The following is a 16883-nucleotide window of genomic DNA, read 5'->3' as shown; positions in this document are numbered from 1 at the left end:
AATATAAATAAATAAAATAATAATAATAATAATAACAATAATAATAATAAAAATAAAAACATAAATACAATTTAAAAAAAAAAAAAAAAAAAGGAAAAAAAAGAAATATCCCCTTGACTTCTACAGGCCCATGTAACTGCTGCAGGCCTTGCCACCGCCTCTGGGCACGCTTTTTCTGCTTTTTTTTTCCTATCTGTATTGGCCACAATCTATCTGTATTAGCCAAAATATAGCATATAGCTGCTGAAACGGCAATAAATGTAAACAATCAATCAACATCTTTAACTGCTGCTGGGCAAGCTTTTTCGTTAACTGCTGCTGGGCTAGCTTTTTTATTTTGCTGCTGCTGGGCTAGCTTTTTTATTTTGCTGCTGCTGGGCAAGCTTTTTTATTTTGCTGCTGCTGGGCAAGTAAATACTCTGTGTCTTGCACCATATTCCGGTCTAAGCATAGCACTTCTTCTCTTTTAACATCAGGTATTACCGCAGTTCCATAACTAATATCCATGATATTTGTTAATCGTTATTCACATTTGGTGGCCTAATATTCTGTTCGGGGGGGTTGTAAGATGCCCCGTTTCCAACTAATCCAATTGTTTGGGCTGAATTTTTGGTATGGTCTGTTTGGGGGGTATGTTGCCTTTCCAGCTAAATGGAAGGCACTCCACCTGAGGATGCTGCTGTTCCCTGTCTTGGCTTCCATGGAGCTCATGGAGAAGCCGGGGAGCTTCCTCCGAACAGAGCCATACCGCCAAACACAAATATGCAATCAGAAATAAAGCTTCTGAAATGTATCTCTGTTTCTCGTCTCATTTTTGACTAGAGTGGATCTGACAGAAATCGAGCGTTAGCGTTAGTTCTGGCAGACCACGTAGTCAACGCTCCCTTTTGCCTATTGGCTGATGCCGACCTAACCCCTACAGCAGTCCTCTAATCAGCTGCGCTTTAGTTAATCAGCTGCTGCTCGCAATTGGATGCTGGCTTTTGGCGCGCTTTATTTAAACTACCAAATTTGTTTTCCTGTCATTGCTTTTGCTGCTTGTTTTGCACCCACCACCTCCCCTGCTCCACCAGACTTATCATTGCCAAACAATGTCATACTGTTGTCATTGTTGCTTGCTCTGTTCTAGGGGGTATGATGCCTTTCCAGCTAAATGGAAGGCACTCCACCTGAGGATGCTGCTGTTCCCTGTCTTGGCTTCCATGGAGCTCATGGAGAAGCCGGGGAGCTTCCTCCGAACAGAGCCATACCGCCAAACACAAATATGCAATCAGAAATAAAGCTTCTGAAATGTATCTCTGTTTCTCGTCTCATTTTTGACTAGAGTGGATCTGACAGAAATAAAGTAATTGTTGATGTAAGCACTATAAAACTCTGAAAAGTTTTAGTTGCAGTGGAAATACTGACTGTTTCGATGCATTACTTTGCAAATATGAAAGTAAATACAGTATGTACAATACACTTTTGTTATGACCAACCGATGACAAATTTAGAACAGCTGTTAGCAATCCTAAACCAATGCAAAAGGGATCTGATACTAGCCAGGTTGGAGCCGACGTGTGCCTGTGATTTCATTTACCTTCTGCAACTGCGTCAGGAGGCAAGAACAGAGGTTTCTATTCACTCTGTCTCTGAATGTGTAGAGGTCAGTAAGTGAACAGAGAGCTACTTAAGCTTTAAAAGTTAAAGCTATAGAATAAGGCTTGAGGATTTCCTAGGGTAAATGTATTACTGGCACACTTCCAACGGGTTGTGGTTAAAGCGTAGCCCCTTAATGCATGCCGCACCACCAGTGGCACGCTGTACAATAATAGTCATTGAAAGGTTAATTACCATAGTATTACTATACTATGACATAACAGAGGGCCTTTAGTAATGCACTGTGACTCGGTCATTGGCATTCTGGTAACAGCAAATTTATAATGCCGGGTTATGGTTAAAGGGCAACCTCTGCCAATTTCAATGTGCTGTTGTATTGCTCACGCTACCCATGGCTTGTCAGTACCCGGTGACGCCGCATTTTTTGGCTCAGCCCTTTCCGAGATATGAGCTATTCTAATGGGGGCAACTTTTGTTTACATAAAAAAAAAACATTTTTATTTATTCCCAAAAACATCCAAATGGTTATGCAACATCAGCAGACCTTTTGGGAAAATATTTGGAGTAGGCCTATGCTCATTTTTAAAAAAAATGTAAACAAAAGTTGCCCCCATTACAATAGCTCATATCTCGGAAAGGGCTGGGCCAAAAACTGCGGCGTCACCGGGTACTGACAAGCCAAGGGTAGCGTGAGCAATACAACAGCACATTGAAATTGGCAGGAGTTGCCCTTTAAGGCTTAATGTATGGCCCAGTACGGCCCTGTTTGAACGACTGGGTATGTGCCTGTGTGATTACCTCCAAAAAATGTGTGAAAAAGTGAACAGTGATAAAAGTGATAAGTGTGATGAGTTTTCTGATTTTCTATTCTTTGATTCTTCAAATGTACCTGCCTCACACCTACACATGTAGTGCCTACAGGTAAAGGGCCTGTGCACAGGGACAGTCATGGGAATCCATGGAGTGTAAGAAATGTAACAAAATTGTCAACAATGTTCAAGGTATGCATTGATGTTGCAGCCAGTCTTGAAGGTTGTGTGACACAGATACTGCTCCTGGCCTTATTGTCTTAAAAAGTCATGTGCCTTGTATGGGCCATCCCTATAATAATAACCATTCATGTACTGTATTTACTGTATGTCAGCAACGTGACCCACCTCTAACTTGGCTTTGTGCTCTGACATCTTCAGAGTTTGGCTCTCTCCTTCCTCTCCCCCGTCCTGCTGGCCGGTAGACGACGCCTGTGCCTGTGCCTGTGCCTGTGTCTGGGCCTGCTTCAGCTCCTCCTGCAGCCTGCGCTTCTCCTCCCTCAGAGTCTCCATACTGGCTTTCAGGCTCTGCACCTCCCTGCCGGCCTCCTCCTCGATTTCACGCAGCCGCCCCGAGAGCCCCTCCCAGCGCAGCCTCGCCTCCTCGTTCTGGCCTGTTAGGATGTAGCAGGGTTAAACTTGGATTTTCCACACACCTCAGGTGAGGTGAGGTCAGGTCAGGTGGCAGGTGAGTCTGAGATTTCCCATGGGCCCACTCAGCAGACAATTAAAAAAAAAGACACTGCACACTGCCCATTTCGCTGTTTTCTTTAATCAAGTCAAGTCAAGTCAAGTCAAGTGTTCTTTAATAGACAACGTTTCGGTCTATTAAGGAAAAACAGCAAAATGGTCAGTGTGCGGGACTGTTTTCAGGATGTAGCAGGGCACAGTGTATACACGACACCATACACTACACAATACACTACTCCTCGACTCCGTAGCTCCGGCAAGGAGTTTTGGTGGCTAGCCGAAACGCTAGTCAGAGTCAGGGTTGGCGTGTAACCCTGGCTGTCGGTTTTGGGATGGTCATCGCTCAGTGTACGGTGCCGGGGACCTGCGCTACTACTTGGTGTGTTTTGGGGATTTCCCCCCCCCATTGTAATCGCTCGGAGGAGAGCCAGACGGCGAATGGCTCAGAAGACAGGGCTGGCTGCGACATCACCCCGCATCACAGACATCACCCCGTATCGCCACAGCCCTGGGACTAGAGGTAGGTGGTGCCCTCCCTACATTCCACCCAACATTAGTTTTCACACATTCCTACTAGGGCTGTAACGATATTGTATCGAACCGAGAAATCATGATACACAGTGTCACGATACTGTATCGTGATACAAGGAGGCAGTATCGTGATAGGCCCTTTTAACGTTTTGATACCCATCAGCCCAGAAAGCAACCACATGATATGAAGTGGCATCATCATTATTATATAGAAACTTTTTAAAATTATTAGTAGCCTCTTGTAACCTATTCTACCTATAAACTATAAAAACATTAATTAAGCGCAAGGCCCGTTTATAGTAATCTCTAAGTCCTGTTTCTTTTATTAAGCGGGCTTGCGGAGCAAGGACCATGCAGAGCATGGCCCTTGCAGAGCAAGGCCCGTTTATAGTAATCTCTAAGTCCTGTTTCTTATTATTGGTCTTGTGCAGGGCAGCAGTAAAATAGAAAATGGATCTCCTCCTAGGCCTTTCGAGATAGAGACACCGTTCAAACACTAAAACGACCGGCTCGGCTTGGAGATCGCGTATAGTTATAGGCTTCTCCGTGTCTCTTGTCGTTTTCCCGTTTTTGGCGATTTTGTTAAAGCCTGGGTCCCCATTGGAAACAGTGGTGGAACCTCCATGAACCAAGGTTCCGCCACTCTAGAGATTAGAGTGTAGGAGGCTTTTTCGGTCATAAAACATCAACACTTTCACCTAGAAGTTTAGTTGACGCGTTGTTAGCGAGCTCTATGGGATGTCTCCAAATTGTCAAAGTTTCATCTCCCAAATCCCAATACTTTTTAAATGGCAGGTTTGTAAAAAAAACAGGCCTGGCTCTATGGAGAATCCCAGTCTTTCGAAAAGGGCATTTTTCAAGAGATCAGCGCATGTCCCACACGGAGGTCCATTTGTGCCTGAAAAATTTAACCTATAAACTTCATTCAAAGACTGTTAGAGAGATCACAAGCATGACTCCGATCTGTGAAAAGGACACGTGCCAACTCCTTTTAGTTTTTTTACAACGATGTTGTAAAGACAAAAAACTCATTCTCATTTTCTCCCCAGTTTAGAGCTCAATACTAACTGTCTTTCAGTCAATCACAACAGGTGCAGCCAGTGAAGGATTCCATTTCAACTGTCACTGTCTCAAGATTCCATTCTTAACGAGCAGGTGCGAGCAAGCATTCTAGAAGTCTATTGTTCAGCTCTGCAATGCAATGTAATATAGTCTTGCTGGACTATGCATGACAATTAGCTGCTTGGCTTAGTGGTAATGCATGCCGCTGCATTAGAGATATGGAGGTTGAGGGTTCGAAACCCATCCGAAGCCATGTTGATTTTCTAAATTATATCATATGCAGCGTTCCTTGGCCGACTTAAAATGCCATGTATATAATTTAGTATGGACGGCAAATGTGCTGAATTACAGATATTGAGGTTGGGGGTTCGAAACCCAGTCAAAGCCATGTTGATTTTCAAAATTATATCATATGCAGTGTTCCTTGGCCAACTTAAAATGCCATGTATGTCATTTAGTATGCATGGCAAATGTCCTGGATTACAGATATGGAGGTTGGGGGTTCGAATCCCAGTCAAAGCCATGTTGATTTTCAAAATTATATCATATGCAGTGTTCCTTGGCCAACTTAAAATGCCATGTATGTCATTTAGTATGAATGGCAAATGTGCTGAATTAGGGATATGGGGGTTGGAGGTTCGAACTCCAGTCGAAGCCATGTTGATTTTCAAAATGATATCATATGCAGTGTTCCTTAGCCAACTTCAAATATCATGTATTGTATGTCATTTAATATCAATGGCAAAGGGGTTGGATTACAGATATGGAGGTTGTGAGTTCTAATCCCGCTCGTAGCCATGTTGATTTTCAAAATTTTATCATATGCAGTTTTCCTTAGCCAACTTAAAATACCATGTATGTCATTTAGTATATCCCCAAAACGCAGAGCTACAACACTTTCAGGATGGCTGAATACAAGATGGCTGAATTGTTTGGCCCATAACTTCTGACTGGGTGGATGGAGTTTTTCCAAGATTTCTTTTAGCTTTGTTTTCTCAATAGTACTTTGTTTCATCTCTGCCCCAAAAGGCAAGCCCGCTTCCAGCATTTTCTGTGAGAATGCATTTCTAGTTCATTCATAAAGTTTATAATGTTGGCAAATGTGAAATCGTGGGGTGTATCAAACCGTAGGTCATGAATCGTGATACAAACCGAATCATGAGTTGAGTGTATCGTTACAGCCCTAATTCCTACTAACCCGTCATTGCAACACATAGCGTTGGGATTTAGAAAGTGGTCTCTAATGTCCTGATACCTGTCAGCATGCAGACGTGCACGCCCAGCTCGGCCGTCTCGGTGTTGGCGCGGTGCAGCGCCTCCCGGGCCTCCGCGTTCTCCACGGCCAGCGCGTCTAGCCGGCGCTTGAGCGCCACGTGCTCCTCGCGCAGGGTCTCCGCCTCGGAGGCGAGGGCCACTCGCTCCCGCGCCTCGTGGTCGCGCTCCCGGGCCAGGGCGTCCTCGCGCTCGCGCCCACGCAGCAGCTCCTCCACGTGGCGGCGGTTGAGGTCCTCCACCTGCACCTTCAGCTGCTCCGCCTGCGAGCGCAGGTCCTCGCGACACGCCTCCGTCACCTCCTGCAGAGCCGCCGTCTTCAGACGCTCCTCCCTGATCGCCTGGGGGTTTGGGAAAGAGTGGATATAAATTAGTACTTAAAACCAAAAAGAACTTAGACCGATCAATATAATAGAACAATAGACCGTTCCTGAAATAATACCTATAGTACAAAGTATTGCAAAAGTATAAATCATTAGGGTCATGCTAAACTTTGCTAGACTTAAAATCAGTACCTTTCAGCCTTCCTTCAATAATACGTGTATATCTTCTAATTCTAAGGTATCCAGTTTTACCGTATATGCAAGTGGTAAGTAGTAAACATTATTCCAGCATTATCTCACCTGCAGTTCTGCCCTGAGCCCCACCGCCTCCTCCTGCAGCCTCTGCACCTCCCGGGTGTGGAGGTCCACCTGTGCCTCCGCCAGGGCCAGCTTGGTCACCACCGACCCCCCTGACGTCCCCACTGTCCTCCCCTCCTCCACACCTCCTCCTAGGGCTGCTCGATTATCAGAAAAGACAATATCACCATTACAGTTTGTATTTCAGTCAATATTGAGATCACAGACGATATTTCTCTTAAAGACAAATAATTGTGCTAAACAATTCACAATCTTCCCTCCCTTCAGCAGTGTGAGTGGAGGGCCATAGGGTAGCAAGTCATCTCTGCTCGCAATAGCTCAAGTGGAGGAGGATGTATTGTGCTTAGCGTAACCTACCATTTGGCAGTATAGACAAGTGACAAAAATATTGTTTCAACTCCATATTATAAAATTTTATATTGTTTGACAGCAATATTGATATCACAATATATACATTTGATATATTGCACAGCCCTACCTCCTCCTCCTCCTCCTCCTCCTCCTCCAGCGTTGCTGCTGCTGTTGCTCCCCTCCTCAAACTGCCTCTGCAGCTGCTGCTCCACCTCCCTGGACACAGCCAGCCCCCTCTCCAGCTCCGCCACCTGTGCCGTCAGCGTGCCCATCTCCTCCCGCACCTCCTTCACATCCGACCGCTCCTCCTCCTTCTCCTTCTCCTCCTCCACCCCCCTCTTCTCCATTTCCTGCTCCTGCTCCTTCTTCTCCAGCCTGCGGCGCACCTCCTCCTCCTGGGCCTCTTGACTCCTCGTGGTGGCCTCCTGCAGCTCCTTCTCCAGCCGCTGGTTCTCCTGCACCAGCCTCTGCTCCCTCTCCTCCAGGGGCAGCTGGCCGTCCTCCAGTCGGGCCTGCAGCTGCCTCTCTGAGGCCCTGAGGGTGGACAGCTCCCGCTCCAGCGCGCGCCGGGCCCCCGCCAGCTCCCGCGTGCTCTCCTCGCTGCGCTTCACCGTCTGCATCAGCTTGCTGTTCAGCTGCATCAGCGTGGTGCACTGCGCCTTATAGTAGGGGTGAAGATAATTATCAATTAGTGGAAAGCAAATACATATAGATCATTGGAAATGAGAAGTCACTTGCGCTCTAACCGTCTTGGTGCTTCCAGTCCAGGACTGTAGACAATGGAAAGCAAACTGGTTTCTCTTCAGAAAGACTAGGCCAGGGATGACTGGAGCACTCAGATACATGTTTTTTACTTGCACCACAAAATAACTAAAAAGTATCTGAGTGCTCCAGTCATCCCTGGCCTAGTCTTTCTGAAGAGAAACCAGTTTGCTTTCCATTGTCTACGGTCTGGACTGGACTGGAAGCACCATGAAGGTTAGAGCTTTAAGCCTGGCTCAAACTACACAACTATCGCACCGATTCTCGGCTGAAAACCCCCCTTACGACAATCGCTGGAACGTTACCCACGAGGACCATCGCAAGCGATTGTCGGGAAAGATTTCCTCGTCGTGAGCGACGTTCTGAGATAGAACTTTGGCAGCTCAAAGAGTCGCCGATCGCAAGTCGTAGAAATCAAACAGTGTTTGATATTTGCGACTGGAAATAGAACGTCGGGCATTGTCTCGGTGGCTGCGAGCAGCGACAAGATTGACAGTTGCGATTCTCTTCTAGTGTGCGGTGCACCCCGACGCCAAAATCGGACACACAATCGCTAGTCGTGTAGTTTGAGCCTGGCTTTAGTGACTTCCCTTTTCCAAAAATCGATTTCTATCGATGCGTCGATCCTACAGCCGGCGATTCAATTAATCGATTCGTCCACAATAGAATCGATTCATGATTATTCATCGATGAATCGATTTTTGTTATTATTTCATTCATTTTCTGAGCCATTTTACTTTGCTCATGCAGTAATAATAATAGTGGCTGTAATTATGATGCTCCTCAAATAAAATGTATGCAGATATTTTAGCTTTTGTTAATTTATTTAACATTTCAAACATAAAGCTAAGCCTGTAAAATGCAACAAAATCTGTACTATTGATTTTATTTGAGGCGCGTTCCTAAGTATCTAAAATAATCAAATCGCTGGCCCCTACCTTGTAGTCCTCCAGCTTCTTGGCGGCGGCGCTGGGATCCTTTTTGGCACTGGTGGTGTTGGTCTCGAGCTGGGCCTCGCGGGTCTTCACCTGGTCCAGCTCCTCTTTCAGGTTCTGGTTTTGTTGGCGGAGTGTGTCGCGCTCCTCCTCTGCGGTCCGTCTGGCCTCTTCGGCACAACGCAGGTCATGAAGCTGCGTGCGCAGGCTCTCCGCCTCGCTCTCCTTTGCTGCCACCTGACAGGACGCAGATTCACATTTCATTAGCCAGCTACAGCTGCTTGTTCAGACGAGGTGCAGACTCACATTACCATCCACATCAGAGGGATCAAGTCTGACGAGAGCTATTCATTATTTTGAAATGTGAGGACATGTTAAATCAAACATTTTAGTGTTGAATTACTATTTTTGACTAAATGTTTTTCCAATATCCTAATGATTATCCTAAATGATATCCTAAATGATCCAGGCTGGGCCGAACTTGGGTCCCCACATGTCATCACATATACTGTGTGTGATTAGGTATCACACACAGTATATGTGATCACACACAGTATATGTGATGACATGTGGGGACCCAAGTGCGGCCCAGCCTGGATCATTTAACAACCCTACCCCATTATTATTATTATCTTTCCCCATTATTTCCTGTCCACCTCTTCAACTGTCCTGTCATAATGAAGACAAAGTTGTTTTAAAAATAAAAACAAAACGCTTTTGCACACATAGTGGTTGGACAGGTGCATAGGACAGATGAGGTTGTCATTTCAAGTGTAAAAAAGATCCCGCTTTAATGCAACGTCTTGGTCATCTGACCTTCTTCAGATAGAATTTTACCTGAAGAAGATCAGGTGATAAAAACGATGTATTAAAGCTTGCTGGTGGAATGGACAGTGTGTGGATTTTTTTTTACACATTTATAATAAAGACAAAATAACTTGTTATGTGCCCCACCATGGCCTGCAGCTCCTCTGCTCTCCTCAGTGTCCCGTCCCGCTCCTCCTCAGCCGACGCCAGACGCTCCTGGCTCTCCCTGGCACTCTGCTCCTGCTGACGCACCTACACATCCCATCACATAACACATTACATTTAGCAGACATTCCATCACATAACACATTACATTTAGCAGACATGACATGACATGTACATACACATGAACAGCAATATATAGACAATATACTGACGCACCTACACATCCCATCACATAACACATTACATTTAGCAGACATGACATGACATGTACATACACATGAACAGCAATATATAGACAATATACTGACGCACCTACACATCCCATCACATAACACATTGCATTTAGCACTACACTTTTAGGCAAAGCAACTTACATAAACATGACATGAACATACACATGAAAACCAATATATAGACAATATGTGTATTAGGTTTTTGTGTATTTTTGTATTCAAACTGTAAATAGGAAAACACCATAATTTCCTTCGGGATAAATTAATTAAACGGTACTCTACTTTACTCTACAATAGACATGAACAGTATACAGTACTGTGGAAAATACAGATTGCAAAAAATATGCAAAAAAACACTATCAAAACAAAGTAAAGATTATTACATTTAGTACAGCAATCTATGGGTACAGCCTTCTATGGAGAGGCTTCACATAAACTATCCCACTTAGAGGTAATGTGTCATTTAACCAGATATAAGTACCCAGGCCTGATATATCCAGAATAATATCCTGATCCTGAACTTTATACAATTTTTGAAACAAGAAAAGTCAAATGACAATACTTAATTGTCGCAAGCAAACTCTGCTAACTGCAGGCACTGAGCCTGAGTATCACCAGAGAGAGTAGAGAGAGAGATGTTCCATTGGTCCATTGTTTCCGGGTTCTATTATTGCAAGGGGGAGGGGGGGAAATCCCCCTTTAGGCAGACCTAAGGACTGTTCTATTCAATGCTAGGAGTATTATGACACGCCCCTTTAGGCAGACCGGAACCTGGTCATGTTAGGTGCCCATAGAAACCTATGTTGGCATATCTCTATACTTAAAGAATCTCTGGTATCACTGTCATCAGCCCTGTGTACCTCATGTGTGAGCTGCTCCATCCTCGAATATCCTGATCCTGATCCTTTAACAACATGTTTCATTCTATTTGATTTCATTCTATTTGATTCGCTGCAAAGACCTGATGACAATTGAGCTGTCAGAATGTGAACACTGAATTTCCCCTGTCTTTGCTTCGCTCGTTTGCTCTGCATCTGTCCCCGGCGTAAATACTATCAGCCCTGTGTACCTCCCTGGCCTGATAGGTAGTAGGAGACTATCTTGATCCTGAACCTTTTCACAAATATTGAAATGAGAAACATACAAAGAACGCCCACCACCAATGACTAACTGACAGCTGTAATATATTGTGCCTTGTGATTGAGTGACTGCACCCTGACAAAGACCTTGTGTCGAAACGCGTCAGGCAGTCTATTTGCCTTTGAACTATTAAAAAACAAGAAAACGGAGTGCCACAGTTTCCTGATCATTTTTTTGATGGAAGAAACATACAAACTCTGTCACGCCTGACACCAGGCACTGAGCCTGACTACTATCGGCCCCTGTGTACCTCGTGTGTGAGCTGCTCCACGCGGGCGGCCATCTCCTCGCTGCGTCTGCGCGCCTCCAGCCTCTCCGCCTCGGCCTCCTTCAGCCTACTCAGCAGCTCCTGGATCTTCCAGGCCGAGTCGTAGTAGCTGGCGGCCTGCTGCGTCTTGTCTGTCAGCGCCCCGTCCAGCTTGGCCAGGAGCTCCATGTTGCGCTGCTCTGCCACGCTCAGCTTCGCCTGCAAGTAGGGGAGGGCGATATGACGATATTAAATCGTGAATCGTGAAATCGAGTACAAGATCGTCTCGAATCTGCCAAATTGGAGAAATCGTATAGATCTTCTTGCAGTGAGGATGTTTACTATTAGTATCAGAGTGATGTCTACTTACTTAGTGTTGTTGTCTTCACTTTCATTCTTTACATTATTGTATTTCTGCTGTGCACTTCATGGGTGTCATCAGTGTGTTTACATTTCATGAATTGCTGACAAATGGCAAGTATATAAAATGCTTGTTTTTGTTTTTTTCTTGTTTTTATTTATTTGATGGAAGATCGTGATGAAGAAATCGGAATCGAGACTTCATGTAAAAAAAATCGTGATATGACATTTTTGCAATACATCCCACCCTTACCTGCAAACTTTGGTTGCTCTCGTCTATTGTTGCCGCTGCTGATATTGATACTGATGGTGTTGATGGTGTGTCTCCTGTGCTGTTGGGTGGTGCGATCTGTGATAGTTCTGGCAGGTCCGGAGTTTGCAGATGGTTCACAAACTCCCCATTAGCCTTCCTCTCCTCCGTCTGCTGGTTCGATGGAGATGATGCACCACGTTGCTGTGACAACTGCAGATGCTGAGGTGGCTGCCTCTTTGGATGGAGGCCACCCGTGCCCACGCCGCCGGTCAGCTTTCCCTCAAGGTCGCGGATGACGGTCTTTAGGTCGCCGGCCTCCTTCGTGAGAGCCCTGACGCGCTCCAGAAGCTCCTGCTGCCGCAGCTCTGATTGGTCGAGCTCGAGGCGCAGGTCGTCAGCTGCGCTGCAGCTGGAGATGTGGCCGAGCTCGCCTAGATCTCCCAGCAGGGTCGGGCTGAAGTCGGGCCCCGGCAGGAACTCAGGGGGCTGCTGTGGGGGAGGGACACGGAGACGGTAGTGGTGTCAACAATAATGGATTCGGCAATGTTTGGCGATGCTGGGCAAGACAATTCAATAATAGATTCGGCAAATGCCATAATCGATGATGCGGCATATTTCTTCAAGTTTCAATTACTTCCATCGGCATTTCCGGAGCAAATTAACTTTAAATTAAATGAAAGCACTCCAAAGCATTGAAAACTGCAGGACTGATACACACAAAAAACAATATTATGCTGTTCAGTATCTGACTGCTTGTACTGCCTCGTGACAGATGAAAAGTTTGCCTTGATTTCAGTATAAATACAATGCACTGCAATGCATAGTAGAATCGGACTGAACCGATTTCAATCGAATAGTTACCTCCCGAATCATAATCGAATCGAATCGTAAGGGCAGTGCCAACGCACAACACTAGTAACTGGTAAAATGATAAATGTTTATGTTGAATGGTAAATGTTTATGTTAAATGATAAACATCTATATAGTGCCTGTCCTCTCCTTCGAAGCACCATTTCACACATTTAAATTTACAAAATGGTGGCCATGTTTGCCACACAGGGTACAACTCTGCCACCAGGAGCAGCAATTGGAGGTTAAGTATCTTGGTCGATGGGGTCAGGCAGAGCGGGGCTTGAACCTGCAAGCCAATCAGGCTCCTCTACCACCTGAGCCCCCAACAGGAATGGAATGGAGCCAAAGAGCCACTCAGGCATTTTTTTGGCGCTAGCGGCACCTCAAACAAGCTATTTTCATACTATATCCTGCCAGTCCACTGTCAGTCCACTGTCTATGTTGAAGATGGTGAAGATTTGACGTCTAAAGAAGTGTTCTACCCGAAACGTCACGAAAAAATACAAAAAATAATCGGGAGCATGAAATCCTGGTTGTAGCGGACTTTTCTCTCTTTTTTATTGGTCCTGCTCCCAGGTCGCCTGGATGTGCGAGCTTTTTACCTTCAACTATGTTGAAGATGGTCCCTTCTAATTTGTGGGCCACCCAATAAGGAAAGAATACAAACAAACAAACAAACAAAACAACAACAACAATATCGGCCCCTGTGGACTGCCAGCCCACCAGGAAAATAACCTGTATGCCTGTGTTACCAGTTCAGCCCTGGCTGACCACCACTGCCCCAAGGTAACAAACAAGGGCTCAGAGACTCACTACATCACTTACAGGAGCTGTTCCACACTTTGTACAAATCAACTCTACGATTTATACGGCCGTGATTCGAACCCAGACCCCAGTTGAAACTCTAAAGCCTGCTATTGGGTGGAGAGATTCGCTATACAAATTACAGATCATAATTGATTATTGAAATGGTAAAAGGTACCGTACACTCATTTTCAACTGTTCAGTTATCATTTAGCGATAAATGAAGCATATTTAGCCGTAATTAATTACGTATTACTAATAGTCAGTCTTTAGCCTTCAGGTTTTAAGTGGGGGGCAGAGCAGGTAGATGGCCATACTGTACCTGTGAGTAGCTGCTGATCAGGCTGGTGACGCTGGAGCAGCGACTGGGAGGACGCCACAGGTGAGACGAGGACACACCTGACCCTAATGTCCGCCTAACGCAGCACACACACAGGTGAACACACAGGAAAACACACACACACACACACACACACACACACACACACACACACACACACACACACACACACACACACACACACACACACACACACACACACACACACACACACACACACACACACACACGTGAGTGAGTTCGTCCCCAATTCAACAGAACTGGCCACCCATACAGAAAAAAATACTATCTATATAAAAAATATATGCCATGTATTAATCACTGTTATTGTGCTTACTGTTACTGTTACTGTTCTATTTTTATGAAAATCCTACACATTATCTCTAAATGCCATGTACAATTTGTACTTTATTCATACTAGTTTCATCTAATCATTCTGCATGAGAACACACTAAAAGGGGGCACTTTCAGAAGTAAATTTACCAAAAAAATGTTAATCTGTTTTCATTGTCATATAAAGATCTTTAAGAATTCACAAAAAAAACCTTGTAAAACTTGTGCATGATTTTACAATATCCTTTCCATATGGGAAAACACCTTCCATGACACACTTTGGGAAGAGTTTGGATGATTAAGAATACCGCCATTGCAAATAGAGGATATTGCACAAAGTAATATCACAACAATAATGACAAATGCTCCTTAACACTGTTTTTCATGCCATTGGTGTAAGGACTTCAGCACACCCACACCCACACTTTCCTAAGAAATCTAGGAGGAAGTAAACCTGATCAGGCCACACGCCAAATCTCAGTCGACGAGCATTTACAGAACTTGCAAGCCACAAAACTTCCAAGAGTTTGGCAGACACTAATACAAATTCTCCTCACATGGCACGGCCTGGTATGTGGAGTGCGTACATCCGTCTGCCTCAGTATTGTGAAAGACATTGTCAGAGAAAATAAGCTAGATCATAATTAAGATCCTTTAAACCCTTCACTACACCAGACGATTAAAGCAAACAAAAGTAGGTCTGTGAACGTTGTAGTAAACGTGAAAGAAAATAACTAAAAGGTCCCCACAGACGAAACAAAAACAAATAATACAAAAAGCTACACATAAATCTGGTTGTGTTAAACTGAAAAGACTATTGTATTATCAGATTAATGGAAAAAAAACAACAACCACTCACTCGGCTGCAGGATTTATAGAGCTGGAGATTCACAGGTGTGCACAAAGAGAGATTTCAGGTGGTTTACCTGGCAAACGTGGGCCAATCGGAGTCTAGGTCGTGGCCCCTGGAAGCCACATCGAACTGCACCTCATTCAACTCGTACAGGTGGTTGATGATGTCAATACTCAGGTGAGACTTCAGGAATGGGCTGCGAGCGTAGTACCACTCACTGTGCAGGATTAGAGAGAGAGAGAGAGAGAGAGAGAGAGAGAGAGAGAGAGAGAGAGAGAGAGAGAGAGAGAGAGAGAGAGAGAGAGAGAGAGAATGACTGCCATGAATGTCAGCTTAGCACAGTGGTGGGTCTGCATCGTCCTGGACAACAGGATCTGTTGGAGTAACGTACTGAACGGAGCAGGCCAAGTATGTCAACACACAATGGTCACACTTGCCACATTTTACTTGTCTGTGTGTGCACACAGAGAGACACACACATACGCACAAAAACTCACAAATCAAGAAGACACAGCCCAGATCCTCCTGTTCTGTGCATGCACATACAGAACAACAACCACACACACCATTGAGAGTGTAGTATAATACATATCAAAAATACAGAGATTACAGACACACATGATACACACACGTGCATGCACACACAGTCACACACACACACACAAATGCTCAGACACACTCTTTTACTACCCACATTCGTCCATTATGTTTCGTTGGACCCTTTTCATGAATTTGAATAAGCCTTCTCCAGACTAAGAGTCTTTATGAGTGGACTTTGTACTTAAAATTCTCTTGTACTCTACAAGTAGGCTTACTTGATAAAACGAGGGAAATCACTGCACACTGGTCTCCTTTGAATTACTGAAAGTTTATTTTCAGTAAATCAGATGAGACCAGAGTGTGGTGCTTTACCTGATTTACCCCCGTTTTTTGCGTCACTTATGTATGATTGCACATCACCAGAAAGCTGGCTGTAAACTGGCTGTGCATAGGGACTTCATGCTTTAGGCTTTCATTCATGTTTGTGAATAAGCCTTAGTGCATGTCAATAATTTGCCCAATGAAAATCTCCTTGACTATTCTGACTTGAAAAATATCAAATATTTGTTAGCCTCCAGTTGACTTTCTGCAGATAGACACAGTTTGTCGTTGTACAGGTTATCTGGAAGTTAGCTGTAAATAGCTTGTGATATCATGTATGGGCTGAGCTGGAGAATTTTATTTCCTGAAAACACAAACTACCATGTACAAGTATGAACACAATGAAACATGATTTGTTTTTCTTTTTTCAGAGAAACCTTAGCAGAAGTGGTGAGTTTAGTTGCGATAGAGAACCAAGAGTGATTTAAGGAAGGGAGAAAAATCACTTGCAGTGCCTGGTGTAGAGAGAGGAATGGTGTAGAGACTGGTTGAAAACTTTACAAAAAAAAACAAAAAAAGAAAACAAAGGTGCCTCTGGAAACTTCAGGAAACAGTTAAACAACGTGGTCCAGGCAACGCATCTAGAATGACTTGTGTTGCAAGAAGCACAAGGCTGCATACGATACACCATACCATGCAGCACAGCACAGCACAGCACAGCACAGCACAGCACAGCGCAGCACAGCGCAGCACAGCGCAGCACAGCGCAGCACAGCGCAGCACAGCGCAGCACAGCGCAGCGCAGCGCAGCGCAGCGCAGCGCAGCGCAGCACAGCGCAGCACAGCGCGACAGGACAGGACTAGACAGGACAGGACAGGACAGGACACAACACACACAAAACAAAACACAACACAATGCAACACAACATAACGCAATCCTTTACACGTAATGACCACCGCAAAATGTTGATCTGAGTGACAAG

General features: G+C 44.8%; 1 protein-coding gene across 1 annotated transcript in view; it reads right to left on the bottom strand.

The window, feature by feature from the left end:
* fyco1b (FYVE and coiled-coil domain autophagy adaptor 1b) overlaps positions 1 to 16883 on the bottom strand; it is a 56128-nt gene that overhangs the window by 27698 nt on the left and 11547 nt on the right. The window contains exons 6-16 of the mRNA XM_063192940.1: positions 15113 to 15256; positions 13836 to 13929; positions 11858 to 12346; positions 11248 to 11463; positions 9607 to 9711; positions 8656 to 8889; positions 7093 to 7614; positions 6808 to 6820; positions 6587 to 6741; positions 5947 to 6304; positions 2757 to 3022 (exon numbers count right to left, since the gene is read on the bottom strand). Coding sequence (XP_063049010.1) covers positions 2757 to 3022; positions 5947 to 6304; positions 6587 to 6741; positions 6808 to 6820; positions 7093 to 7614; positions 8656 to 8889; positions 9607 to 9711; positions 11248 to 11463; positions 11858 to 12346; positions 13836 to 13929; positions 15113 to 15256 — 2596 coding nt within the window. The remainder of the gene's footprint in view (positions 1 to 2756; positions 3023 to 5946; positions 6305 to 6586; positions 6742 to 6807; positions 6821 to 7092; positions 7615 to 8655; positions 8890 to 9606; positions 9712 to 11247; positions 11464 to 11857; positions 12347 to 13835; positions 13930 to 15112; positions 15257 to 16883) is intronic.

This window comes from Engraulis encrasicolus, unplaced genomic scaffold, assembly GCF_034702125.1.
Source record: "Engraulis encrasicolus isolate BLACKSEA-1 unplaced genomic scaffold, IST_EnEncr_1.0 scaffold_27_np1212, whole genome shotgun sequence".
Lineage (NCBI taxonomy): Eukaryota > Metazoa > Chordata > Actinopteri > Clupeiformes > Engraulidae > Engraulis > Engraulis encrasicolus.
This window is presented reverse-complemented; position numbering and strand designations above follow the sequence as displayed.